This window comes from Plodia interpunctella, chromosome 28, assembly GCF_027563975.2.
Source record: "Plodia interpunctella isolate USDA-ARS_2022_Savannah chromosome 28, ilPloInte3.2, whole genome shotgun sequence".
NCBI lineage: Eukaryota > Metazoa > Arthropoda > Insecta > Lepidoptera > Pyralidae > Plodia > Plodia interpunctella.
The window spans coordinates 4,086,238-4,100,817 of record NC_071321.1 but is presented as its reverse complement, the minus strand read 5'-3'; the positions used below and the strand labels follow the sequence as shown (position 1 = coordinate 4,100,817).

At 35.0% G+C, this 14,580-nt stretch overlaps 2 protein-coding genes across 2 annotated transcripts in view; one reads left to right on the top strand and one right to left on the bottom strand.

The window, feature by feature from the left end:
• Positions 1 to 86: 86 nt before the first annotated feature.
• Ets97D (Ets at 97D) lies at positions 87 to 14,416 on the top strand. Its single transcript, XM_053766218.1, has 11 exons — positions 87 to 416; positions 1,502 to 1,600; positions 2,181 to 2,302; positions 2,981 to 3,146; positions 4,643 to 4,799; positions 5,460 to 5,585; positions 10,919 to 10,992; positions 11,410 to 11,486; positions 12,548 to 12,683; positions 13,324 to 13,477; positions 14,101 to 14,416. The coding sequence occupies exons 1-11, from the start codon at positions 278 to 280 to the stop codon at positions 14,210 to 14,212; spliced, it is 1,362 nt and encodes a 453-aa protein (XP_053622193.1). The 5' UTR covers positions 87 to 277; the 3' UTR covers positions 14,213 to 14,416.
• Sos (Son of sevenless) overlaps positions 3,037 to 14,580 on the bottom strand; it is a 65,513-nt gene continuing 53,969 nt past the window's right edge. Inside the window, exon 35 of the mRNA XM_053766215.1 lies at positions 3,037 to 3,173. The gene's annotated coding sequence lies outside the window, so the exon portion shown is untranslated. The remainder of the gene's footprint in view (positions 3,174 to 14,580) is intronic.

Here is a 14,580-nt window from a genome sequence, read left to right as displayed (position 1 = left end):
CTTAATACGAGAAAAATACTTACGAAAATACTAGTTCCAAATACGAGTGCAGCGTAAGCAGCCCACGACGCACTATTGTTTGATTGAACTGTCAAACTGAAAATTGTCTATTGCTTTTCCGTTTTGGCGCACGCGGAAGTGAATAGAATCCAATTTCCTTTTCCTATAAATTTCAAAAATAATTACAGTGAAACTTTTATTCGCGGTAATTTTGTTGTTCCATCACTAAACTAAATTGTGAACAAAGTGCTGTGATTGTGCTAGTGCAAAATCAATCATGGAAGTCACAGACTTTAGTGATATCCTTAATGTCCGTTCGATAAAAATGGAAAGCAGCGAAGTGGCCTTTGGGGACAGCGCAGAGTCCTCGGACCCTCTATCTATGATGCCACAATATGTTACAGAAAGTGATTTGGGTAAGTAAGATCGAATGCTAAAATGTAACTTACGTCTAAATTCATAGATTGTATTTCCTGCTGAGTACTTGATTTGTGGATAAACAACATTTTCCAATGTTACAATGAAGCTAATTTATTTTTGATTGTTTGCACGGTCTTTTAAAACACATATAAACGTTAATGAAATAAAACATTCGATTAATAGAAAGAAATATCAATGGTAAAAAATCCAAGGTTATGTGAAGTTAGGATCAATGCAAGTAGATAAAATCTTTGAGTCAACAATTAAGGACAACAATTGGTGCAATTCCAGTGTTTAACTTGGTACAGTATCCAATGAGGAAAATAGCAGTCATTTCTTAAATAATAATTACCTATATTTTTTGTGTATTATTCTTCATTATCTATTATACTATTTCTATGTATTTACAAATACATGAAAATGAACAAGAATCTTTTGTCTCTTATTGCCCACCTGCTTCTACAACAGTTTTGTATGCGATGAACCAGAAAGTTCTATGAAAATCTATGTCTATCTATCTTATTGGCTATAGTAGCTCGTGGTCTTTACTGTTTTTTGTCATTGAGCTATCAATGCTTTGCTGAAATGGTGATTGTAAGAATATTTGTTCTGGTTTAACCAATTATCCACATCTGCCTACTATTAACCTACTTTAAATAGGGTCAGTACAGCATGTCAGTCTCCTCCTCTTCTCAATGTCTGATGTTAACCGATTTGTTACATTCCTCTTAGCTATATCCTACCGAAGGCACTAAATCCATTTCTTCTTTGTTATAGTCCTCTACTTCTTTTCCCAATTTTCAATTTCATATTAACATTAACCTGATTATATGGAGAACACTATTTATGTAAAAATTTCAAAATTTGAAAAAATAAAAATAAATTAATGTCATTTTCTGTCATTAAAATTATTTTAAATGAGTTTAAAGGTGAGGCAAGTGATTGTTTACTATTTATCTTAAAATTTGAAAACAATAAAAAATCTTTAAAACTTTTCATTAAAATTTGTCTAATTGTTAGTTTGAAGTCAGAGGAAAGCGATCACTAAACTCTAATGCCTAATGAAAATTAATATTTTCAGGCTTGATCCAGTCGGGAACAGAAATCCTTCAGACACCACTCACTGTATTCAATGATACACCAGATGAAGATGACACGATGCAAAGCACTGACTCTAGTGGTTAGTATAAAAGTACCTACCTTTATTGTTATCTCTCTCATCTGAGCCTGGGCTTCGACGTTGTATGGCTGAGGAAGAAACTGGGAAAACTTTCAGATGAGAGAAGAAAGATTGTCTCGTCTTCGTCAAGGATGATATGCGTGCCAATGTTCTAACAACTCGGAGGAGGACCCTGGCCTCCGACGCTCAACGGCTGAGGAAGGAATCAAAATATATTTATCTATTTACTGTAAATTCTTAACCATGATAATAAATTTATATATATATATATATGTATAGTCTGAAGATGACATCTGGTCAAGTAGTATATATATATAAGAATTATTGTGTTTGTAAAATAACAAATATTTTATATTACTAGCGGCCCGGCCTGGCTTTGCTCGAGTTAAACCATATTAAATTATATACCTAAACCTTCCTCAACAATCACTCTATCTATTTAAAAAACCCGCATCCCAATCCATTGCATACTTTAAAAGATTTAGTATACATAGCGACAGACAGCGGGAAACGACCTTGTTTTATACTATGTAGCGATGTATATAGAATAACTATACATATATGTATATTCTTCGCACAGAAGAGGTGGTGGTCCAACTGATGGACATCCGAACTCGACTGTCCAAACTCCGTTCCATGCTGGAGAGGAGGCTGGGTACAGATCTCTCTGATTACACCTTCTGGCTGCAAGACGCTAAGATGGTGAGTTATCTTCATCGTCTTGTGTTCCAACCAGTAAATAAAACAAATTGTCGTCTTGGCGCAAAATGTCCTTTTCTCACAATGTCCGCTTCTCAAAATGTCCTTGTGTGTTTTTGATGATAATTTAGATAAGTTACTGATTAAAACAGTTTTTTTTTATTAAAAGCTGTCCCGCGCGGGACAGTCATCATCATATCGAGTGTGTTATCGCTAACAATGGTGTCAGATTTTTTAAGTCGCCTAACGGCATCTGTCATGACTTTTACGACATTATTTACCGCCATCTAGCGGCAGACAGTCGCATACGTACTAGTGAACTAAACTGTCCACCAGTGTGCAGGTTTCCTCACGATGTTTTCCTTCACCGGAAGCAAGTGGTGGTCTATTAAAACTATACATGAGTCAGATTGGTATACAAACTACCCGAGTATTTCGATCACAGTATTATCCACTGAATAAATTCTGTAGTCAAAAATCGGGACGTCCACCAAAATCGGTAGATCTGTCATGAATAGACAATTGTTTAGGTAAAAAGTAATTTTATTTCACAAAGTAAAAGAAAAAAGGTAAAGGGAACAATTATATAAAATAAAACGTTTACAAAAATATGATATCGGCGATCAATAGTTAAAATTTATATAAATTAGTGGAATGAATCTAAGTAGATTTATCTCTCAGTTGGAGAGCCACAAAACCCTAGTGGAGCAATGTATTCGTGGAGAGGGAGTGGTGCAAGTGAACGTGCAGATCAGGTCTCAGGAGCGCAAGCTCAACATCCTGGACGTGCTGAAGCCTGACGAGGAGCTCGCCGCCGCCGACGGCCGCGACCGCGCTCCCGGCGACTGTGAGCTTACTTATCCACTTCAAATAGCTTTAAATAAATATACACATATTAGGACAAAATCACACAGATTGAGCTAGCCCCAAAGTAAGTTCGAGACTTGTGTTATGGGATACTAACTCAACGATACTATATTTTATAACAAATACATACATATATAGATAAACATCCAAGACCCGGGCCAATCGAAAAAAGATAATTTTCCATCATGTGCCGACCGGGGATCGAACCCGGGACCTCTCGGTTCAGAGGCGAGCTCTATACCACTGCGCCACCGAGGTCGACATCGTCGAGGATTCGTCAGCTGTTGCCTCAGTTGTCCTTTTCAATACTTCAAACTATATTTATGAACAATTTCAAGATTTCTTGAGTAGATAGAGCGTGAAGACGTAACAAACTTATATTCACACTAGATGTCGCCCGGGGCTTCACTCCCGTGGGAATTTTGAGATAAAATATACCCTATATCAATGTTTGATAATGTGCCTTTCTAATGGTAAAAGAAATTTTGAAACTGGTTCGGTAGTTTCGAAGATTATCCGCCTCAAACATACAAACTCACAAACTCTTTATTACAATAGTATAGATTTACTAGCTGATGTCCGCGACTTAGTTCGCGTGACTATATGACTCCGGCGGCGTAGAGTTTCACATCAGATGTTTCAGATATTTTTATATCGATTTACTAGTTGTTGCCCGCGAATTGGTTCGCGTGGAATCTTGAACTCTATAGAACTTGCCCTGTGAACCGGTGTGCAGGTTTCCTCGCGATGATTTCCTTCACTTCCATCGAGATGTGACGACATTAAAACGGTAAGTACATTATGACTATACTCAGTTATATATCAGTATAATTCTATATCAGTTTTTAAGAATTAAAGAGTATACCTTTCTCTGTCATCATGAATTGCAGATATAAGTATTATGTATATGTAAGATTTTTATATAGATTGGTATGTATATATTTCAGTATGTAATTTTAAGTAGGTTTGTTTTGTTTAGTACACGCGCACTTTACCCGTTCTTCCTCTGCCCTCTCTCGGGTCTGCTGGAAGAGATTTCTTTGGAAATATTTACACTTTTTATTTTTCTTATATAATCTGTTCGTGTAAGTACATAAATTGGTAAATAATGAAATGAATTATCCTGCACAAAGCTCTATGGCGAAATTCACACCGTCACATGATAATGGCAGTGAGTGTACAATGTGGTGCAGTGGTAAAGTGCTTGCCTCTGAACCGAGAGGTCCCGGGTTCGATCCCTGGTCGGGTCATGATGGAAAATTATCTTTTTCTGATTGGCCCGGGTCTTGGATGTTTATCTATATATGTATTTGTTATAAAATATAGTATCGTTGAGTTAGTATCCCATAACACAAGTCTCGAACTTACTTTGGGGCTAGCACAATCTGTGTGACTTGTCCTAATATACTTACTTACTATATTTAGGTAGGTCGATGTGTTGCTGACTGTACATTATTTTATTATTATATTCATCAGATGTAGACATAGACGAAGACACAACGAATCAAACTGAGGAGCTGCTAACAGCGACGGAAGAGAAGACTGTACCATTTGCGGAGTGTGTGAAGTGGGTTGTCGACGCCAGCTTCAGGAACGACCATAGAGTCCCTGTACCCGACGATCCCAATCTATGGTAAGATACCCTTTTTTTAACCCCCCGACGCGAAAAAATAGGGGTGTTATGAGTTTAACGTGTCTGTCTCTGTATCTGTCTGTGGCATCATAGCTCCCAAACGGATGAACCTATTTTCGTTTAGTTTTTTTTTTTCGTGCCATCGATAATTTTATCCCAATGTTTCATGAAAATCTGTTCAGCAGTTTAATAAAGTTGTAGCGAAATGAATATTGAAAGGCGGGATTTTTTTTTAATTTGTCTTAGAAATAAACTTTTACTATCATCGACTGACTTCCTCTGTGTCGAATATGATAAAAAAAAATACATTTTTTCAGGTTGCAGGAATATGTATGTTAGATGATTAAAAGGGTGAATTTCACGAGCGTTTGAACGCGGCGTGTAGCGTTTCGTTAGTGTTCGACATTTTTTAAAAATAAATAATCTTTTTTTTTTTTTTTCAAATTAAACATTTATAAAATTAACACTGTACCAATACTTTACTTATTTATAAAATAGGATTACTGTGTATATTAAATTGATTACTGTGTATGGTACAATTTAATGAACACTAATGAGAGAGAAGAGAATAGAAATATAAATTAAGTTTATTTCAGGTTCCATTAGTATAGGAACAGTTAACCAAACGTTCGTTCGTTCGTCTGTCTGTCTGTCTGTCAGGTCGGTGCAGCACGTGAAGTTCTGGATCCAGTGGGCGGTGCGCCAGTTCCGGCTCAGCGGCGTCCGACTGGCGGACTGGCGCCTCACCGGCGAACAGCTGTGCGCTATGTCCAACCAACAGTTCAAGTTAGTCTGTCTTTCATCCTCACTTTATTGTATATAAATAAATATATCAGGACGAATCACACAGTAATTTCGAGACTTGTGTTATGGGATACTAACTCAACGATACTATATATTTTATAACAAATACATATCGCACCTTTAATAAAAAAAAGAAATAACTCAAAATTTCACTTTTGTGGGAAAATACGTTCAAAGTTGAACACATTTGACGAACTGACTTCAAAATTCAATTTAAAAAAAACTAAATGAGATAATTTGATTTCAAAAATAGGAATGGATACTACCACTATAAACTTAATAAATTATTGTGTAAATAATCATTAGTTAATAAAGGAAAATATTGTTTTATATTATTTTGTAAATAGTTCGAACTTATTTCGCTTTATGATAAATTATGTATTCGGATGAAGTGGTGGAACTCAACATGATACGGTTTTATTTTCAAATAATTGATATATATAGTTAACCTTTCATTTTTAGACTGTTTTTTTATTACAGTTAAATATATTCAACCAAACTATTTTAAAATATTTCAATTTAGTAGTAAAATTCTAAAGAAATTACTTAAATGTTGGAAATAATAATTAATACAATTTTAATATTTATCTTTATTATCAGTCTCAAAAGTAATGGTGAGATCAGCATATGACTTCTTAATTAACAAAGTAGGTAGGTTAGGTACATAATATTTAAAAAAGAAATCAACAAAACGATAAACTTAATGTTTACATACTCTTTACAAAAAGTATTTAAAGTATTGTATATACCAATAAAATCAACTTCAATAACATCAACATTCTGTTTTATAATCCACTGTCTTGCTCATATTCGGCACAATACTCTGAAAAAACTAGAAAATGGCACAATTCGAATTATAGAATTAGGTATAAAATATAAAAAAATAAAATCAACATAACTGTATACTCATAACAAAAAGTATTGACTTCTTAAAGTAGTGTATAAAAATAAAAAAACAACTTATAACATCACAATGCGATACATAAAGTTACATAATTCACAATTTGGCTCATATTCGGCACACAATTTAATAAAAGGACTAAAAATGCACAATTTAAATTATAGAGTTATAAAAATCAGCATAATACGAGGGAATCAAGGTTTTCGAAACAAGCTCTTTCAAATCTTTCTTCTTGTTTACACTCAATTCTTGTTTAGCTGTATAGGCTGACTTAAGTGTCACTTCTGTTGTAGGTATCATTTTCTTTCTTTTATTTCTTACATCTACTTCTTTGTAACAATCTTCTTTGTATGATGTTTTATAAAAAATAATAGTAGGGTTCTCTTTGGTCATACTTAAAACTTTTATCTCATTCCAATTAACTGTTTGCCCATCTGTATTTGTAGTAAAATTATAACCCCAATCTTCTTGTAACGCTTTTAAATCATAAAATTCTTTAAAATTTAATTCGTGTACATTTAAAGCCTGTTTACTCTTTTTGGCATTCTTTATTAAAGCTATATATTGATCGGGCGTGTATATTGGGCCCGACTTTAAGTTTCTTTTTACTTCCTTTTCAGTCAGACTGTGTACACTATCGGCTTCATTTTGCGTGTGTCCCCTAATCAAAAACTTATGTGTAATACTTTTAATCTTCAATGTGTGAACAGCAAATAGATACAGGGAAGTTATGTATTTATTCTTATTTTGGCTAAACGTGTTGTCGGAGTAGAATACAATTTCCTTTTCGTTCTCATCTTGGTCACTTATAGCTTTTAAGTAATTCCAAATACATGTGCCAATTTCTACAGCGCCACGTTTTGCATCACACTCTGTCCAAAAATAACAATGTACATTTTCATAAGCTACTTTAGAATCCTTATTTGTCAATTCTGTTACAGTAAGATTATAGCAATTTAACTTTGACTTATAATAGAATGCTGAACTATCACCCCTCGGACACTGCAGAACAGCTTCTAAATCATAGACAACTACTTTAAAATTATCATTTACTTTTTTTCGATCGTTAAGCTTTTCAATCCTACTAATATTCTTTTCTTCTAAATGTGTCATATAGTCTTTTTCTAGGGGGATTTTCTGATCAGCATTTGAATTGTGGTAAGAGGTACATAGATCACATTGGTCCTTTTTTGGTTGGAAAAATCCGAGATTAAATTCTGTGGTAAAGATTTTATAATATGTTATGTATGTTCCGGCTTCTTTATTTATCTCTTCTTGTTGTAATTTAAAATCATTATACAAATCTTTAATAGTTTTACTGCTCTCTATGTATTCTCTTGTGGTGTTTGACCTTAAATAATGCGATTCTATCTTAGGAATAGAATTAATGTGTTTTTTTATGTCAATTCTAATTTGGGGATCTATTTTTCTATGATTATTATGTTTTCCTCTTAGATCTTCTAGTTCAAAACCATGATCGTTGACTTTAGTCTGTATGGTAAATATCATACGATCTGATATATCCAAAGTTGACTTGAAAAAGGTTTTACATACTCTAATGTTAATATTGTCAACGATAAAATAAAAACTTTTGTTGTTGCGCCTAGGCTGCGCAGCGTTTGAATATTTGTATTTAGGCTCAATTTCTTTCATACATTAACGAATGTAAGCCCTTTGCCTCAACAAGTCTCCTAAATCCCAGAAATTTCGAAATATGTTATACCTACTGTCTATGCTGATTTTTTCAGTACATTTTAGCCTGCATTTTTCTGTGCAAGGTTCTTTGAGACTTCGGGCTGGAATCTGTTTCTTCGACTTTGACGAGGAAACATAAGATTTTCCCATATTGCGCATGCATTTAATTTGGTTCTGCTTCCATTTCGAGGGATTTTTTGTACGTTTGCGCCCCCTTTTTCGAGGAGAAGTTACAGCCATTTCGGACATTGATGAACTGGAAGAGCTTGATCCAATAAATAAGTAGTTTTTCCTTCGTTTGGGCCCAGTGTTTATGAAAGTTGGATCTGTATCACTCAGATCAACGTCACTTTCATCGGCATGCAAAGGAGATATCTGATAATTTCGTGTCTCTTGTCTTCTTAGATTGCTTTTCTTCTGTAATATGAAATAAAAAACTAATGAAATTATTCATGGAATTAAATAATAATCTATACATAATTTAGTTAAACTGTAACTAGGTTATGCTAACACATTGGAGATAATAGATTATTTTTGTCTGTGCGACAAGCTCAAAAACTGCTGAGCGGATTTTCATGCGGGCAAAGCCATTTGCAATAGCTAGTAAATAATAGAATCCTTACTAATATTATAAATGTGAAGGTAAGTTTGTTTATTTATTTCTTTGTTACCTCTTCACGCTCAAATCGCTGAAATTAAATGTATGACTTGCCTGCCTATCCTTCGACAAAGCCAGCGCATGACTGATTCTAGCGCTTTACCGGAATCAACATGATCGCGCGGTTTTGTAAGAAAGAGACGACAGTTCATCTATTTCATTCAATTTTGGAATATTACAACGGCTGTTGGGGTGAACGTATTGTCCTCACCAAGTTATTCCGTTTTTTGATAAAAAGTCAAAATTTGTGAATTTTGAGTTATTTCTTTTTTTTATTAAAGGTGCGATATATAGATAAACATCCAAGACCCGGGCCAATCAGAAAAAGATCATTTTCCATCATGACCCGACCGGGGATCGAACCCGGGACCTCTCGGTTCAGCGGCAAGAACTTTACCACTGCGCCACCGAGGTCGTCAATATATCATTCAATTGCCTTACCTTGGTCCCATCATCAGGCGTCGGCGCAAAATGTCTGTTCCCTCGACAATTCTCTATGTGTTGCTATATTTGCAACATCACATCCTCCCTGACACAATCCATCCATCTCTAGGTCTTTCTCGTTCTCTATATGCGTGCACCTTCCTACTTAAAGATTTCCTCAGTAAATGATTCTCTTCTCTCCTCATCACGTGTCCAAACCAACCGAGTCTATTAACCTCTAATTTTACCATTTATAGACGCAACTTTCAAACTTCCTCTGATATAAATATTCTGTACTATTGTTAATGATGTGCGTGTTATTAAGAGTTCTGATTGAGAGGGATGTTCAAATGAAACCACTGACTGCAGTTCACGAAAGTCCGGGTATATTGTCCGAAATACACATTAAGAAATTACAACTCACAAATATTACGTAACGATTTAGTATACTGAAATTTATGCCGTTGGCATGCCTATGTCAACTGACGCGCGGGGAACAACTAGTTCGTCGCGCACCGCAACACATTCATTTGCAGCGTCAGCTCTAAATAAGTACAGTATGTAACACATGAGCCCCTACAATTCCTTACGTTATTGTACATATATGTACAGGTGGCCAAATAACAGGTATACACTTTAGTTATGTAATTTTATACCATTTAATATATAATATATCGAGTATTCCCTGTTAAATATAGTATTTAGATATGAATATAGTATTTTATACATGGAAAACAATGTCAGACAAATGTCCACCTCTAGCAGCACCGCAGATGCGAACCCTTTTTCATACATTTTCTGCGATAACTCAGCGACTGTGTCTCGAATATTTTGTTTTAATTTCTGAAGGTTCATTGGCGTGTTAGCATAGACACGTCCCTTTAGATAGCCCCACAGAGAAAAGTCAGGAGCTGTTAAATCAGGCAATCTTGGGGGCCAATCAATGTCACCGCATCGAAATTAATCACCATGTTCCGTCGTAAAACGCTCCATAATAAATTTGCCGTATCTACACAAAGTAATTTTCATGCAACAACTGTCATATTTACCGCCAAAACAAAATGGCGGCAAAACAACACCTCCTGTTTGTCTTTAAGGAATCACGACAGGAGCGCCAATTGTATTTAGGTACTTTGACTTTTCTGCTACACAAACTTTCGGCATAAAAACCCCGAGCACAACCGGGAACTTGCAGAGATGACAGAGTTAATTGAGAATCAATAACACTTGTTTATTTTACAATACACCAGTGTTGTACAATAAAGAGTTCATTCATTCAATTGTAACGCTATACAAATATTTTTTATTACAATTAAATAAAATAAATCCTCGCGTGTTCTCATACGCGAGGATTAATTAATTGTTAAAATATAACCTTAATTCAACTGTGCTTTTGTGATTGACGTCTAAATATTATGAAAAAAAGACCTGTGTGGCGATTTGGTTTTGATATCGGCCCGCGAGGAAACAGATAACTTGAATCGAAAAGATTTTATCTCGGGTCTTTTAACTATATTTATTCCAAATTTCATCCAAAATCTCTACACAGTGATTTGGCTGTGAAAGCATGACAGACAGACGGCATACCGCATTTATTATATTAGGATGTAAGTACGGATTTTTGTCTTTTTCTTCCAGAGAAAAAGTGCCTTCAGATCCTGGCGACTTGTTTTGGACGCATTTCGAACTGCTCAGGAAGTGCAAATTCATAGGTATGTTAATAATTATTAATGAAAATAGATTTTTTTCTAAACGGTGAATTTTCTACCATTATGACCGTCGTCAATACCGTCCTTCAAAACAAAGAACCTTTCTGAAAAAAATCAAATATTGATAAAATTCTACATTACCACCGACATAGATTGTTCTACTAATATAATAAATGCGAAAGTTTGTTTGTTTGTTACCTCTTCACGCTCTATCTACTCTTCTCTTCTTGAAATTTTGCATACACGTAGTTTGAAGTACAGAAAGACATTTAATTCCAGAAAAATACTTACCCTTGGGAAATCCACGCGGACAAACCGCGGTCAAAGGCTAGTTTTATAATTTTTTTATGAAATAATTTAAAAGTAACAATGTACGTATTTAAAAAAGAAAATTACGAATTAATTTTACATTAATTGCAGCCGTGGTCCAAACCGATGAGACGCAACCCAAAGACCCTTTAGAAATACAATCAGCTATTAAGAAGAAACCGAAACAGGTAGGTTTATAATATCATCATTTTAATCAATATTCGTCTGAAATGTGTATATAAAATTATTTGCCATTGTTGTCTGTCGAAACATTCGTTTTCTCAAGAACGCTTTCATTATTTCCAAGTGTGTTAACCATAGATAAAAGAAATAATTTTATCTATGGTGTTAACACTGGTGTCAGATTTTATTCGAACGGATTTGCTATACATGTCACGCACTTATTTTTTGAAACTAATAATGAGATGAAAAAATTCTGGAATCGAGCGTGAAATGAAACCGCGCCCATATGTTTTTTCCATCTCATTATTATTTTCAAAGATTGTATTCAAATCGCCTAAAGGCAACTGACATGATTTTACGACTTATACTCACAGAGAGACGTCTAGCGACATCGTACACACTAGTGAACTTAAACTGTCAACACGTGTGCAGGTTTTCTCACGAAAGCCAAGATTTTATCACTCGAAAGAGACATTTTGCGCCTGAGCTATATAATACTTATTTCAATAGAACATCCGAATGAATGATTGAATGAATGAATGGTTTATTTATAAACTTGCACGTGTACAAAAATAATTTACCAGTTGGCTCCACACTAGGCTGCAAGCCTGTCCTGTGGCAGCCAAATCTCGATAAATCAGTCGAGCTAATAATAATATCACAGCGATTATTTTAAAATATTTTTTGTCGAGGCTTCAGTTGTTTGGCGCGACTACGCCAGCCTCATGGGGAAAAACCATTTTATTCGGTATCATGTCTGCCTTTGCATGATCACCCCTCGTCAGAATGTATAAATAGCTGCATCTGGCCCCCCGAGACAACGGTTGCTTCAACGTAATGTTGATCTCACCTTTGCCCAAAGAGAGATCACGCAGGAGTTTATTTCTTGCTCGTGTTTTGTTGGAATACGACTACACATTCCAACAAAACGTGGGGAAAATCTTCAGTTTTATTGCACACATTATATATGCATCCGAATGGGCTTTTTTTTTAAATAATGAAATAAAACTTGTGTGTAACTGGAATATGATAAAATAAGTTTGTAAACATAAATTTGTATGGGCAGCTAGTGATAAGGCCTCAGAACGAGGAAGACCACGAGTACGTGAGGAGGAACGGCAACAACGGACAGATACAGCTCTGGCAGTTCCTGCTCGAGCTGCTGACCAGCGCCGACCACTACTCCGCCATCCGCTGGCACGGTCAGTGGACACGCAGTACTTTGTAGCTTTTTGAGACTGTATAATTACTGTACTGGTTTGGATTATGGAAGAGCGGTGTCTCCTGGCACAGGCATTTATATGCTTAAAAAGGGACACCAATCGACTAAAAACTTTTTGTAAGCGTGTGTTTTTATAAAGAAATTATTATTATTAAATTATAATTCAAAATTTGACCTGAAAAAGTGCCTGTGAAGGTGTAATCCACACTAATTATCCTATACATATATATGTATACTTACTATATAATAAATGCGAAAGTCTGTCAGTTCAGTTTTCACGGCTAAACAGCTCGACCGATTTTGATGGAATTTACTAAGCTTATAGTTAGATTTCCGTTCAAACAAGGCAACTTTTTTTAAAAATCAACCCCCAAAAAACTATATAATGGGGATCAAATTAGTATGAACATTGTCTGTTCCTCTTTCGCAGAGAAATACAAGCAGACGAAGTCGCGGGCAAATACTAGTTTCTGAATAAATTTGAAACCTTGACTTTGAAACTTCAAAAAATTAGTGTATCGGCATTTCTTCTCAGCTGTGGTCGTTCAGAAATATCACTAGTTTGTAGCTTTCGAGAAATTCTACCCTAAACATTTTTCCAAACAAAAATGATCCCTCAGGCGTGGACGGAGAGTTCAAATTGCTGGAGCCGGAGCGAGTGGCGAGGTTGTGGGGCGCGCGCAAACACAAGCCCGCCATGAACTATGAGAAGCTATCGCGAGCATTGAGATACTATTACGACGGGGATATGATCGCCAAAGTCGCCGGGAAACGGTGAGAAACACAACATTTTTAGAATTGGCTATTTGACTGGGTAAAAAATTATGCATAAAAGCACTTAAATAACCAACAACAATAATAAAATGTCACTTTAATTAATTACGTATTTTTGTTCCCATTAAAGTATATTAAGAATGCATTATGACTTCAAAAGTGGTGATGTCATAACCCATTGCTGTCATACGAGCTCCCGTATATTTTTTGAAATCTGTACGATGTGTGACATTTAGGCTGAAACAGGTCCTTAGTATTTGATTATTACAGATGAAACATTTTAAGATATTTATTTCAAAAAAATAAGATGAGAAATTCTTATTTATTTTATTCATTCGGAAAACTAGAACTTATTGAAAATATAGTGAGAAACCTATAACCAGATGGTAAACAAGATACAAAAATAACTGCGATGTAAAAAAAACGCTTGAAAGACATTTTTATAGGAGACTATATGAGAAACCTACCATAAACAATGAGAAAATTATGAGAGAGCTGAGAAATTGTGAGAGAGCTGAGAAATTGTGAGAAACAAGTTTTTCCTATAGCTTATTTGGATTTTAAACAGTTTTATTTTGTTGTTCCGTACATATAAATTTTGAAATCTCTGAAAATTGTTACAGATTCGTATACAAATTCGTTTGCGATCTCCAACAGCTGATTGGTTACGACGCGGCGGAACTCGCCGAGCTTGTGGAGGAATTACACGAGTCCAAAGTACTGGGCGAATCTTAGGATATAAATGCATTGCACCCAAGTCTCCTGGTTTCAACATTTCCCTTCCACAAAATACCTAAATGTTCCTGGTTGGTTGCGTGGTCCATTTTTCCCCTTTGGGTACGGAACCTTAAAAATATCATGTAAATAAATAATTATATCTTTCCTTAAAGTTTTATTATAAGACATTTTACGACTACTTTCGCAAAATTTAACATTTCACTTCATTTTTAAAAAATCATGACTATTTCGAAGAAAATATCTGTTCGTTGTGTACGCCATTCTATTTTTATTGTAAGTTTTTATATTGATGTAAATATTCAAACATGTGTTAAGGTAAAATAAGCGTTTATTTTGTAGAAAAAATAAAGTCTATCGAATGTTAC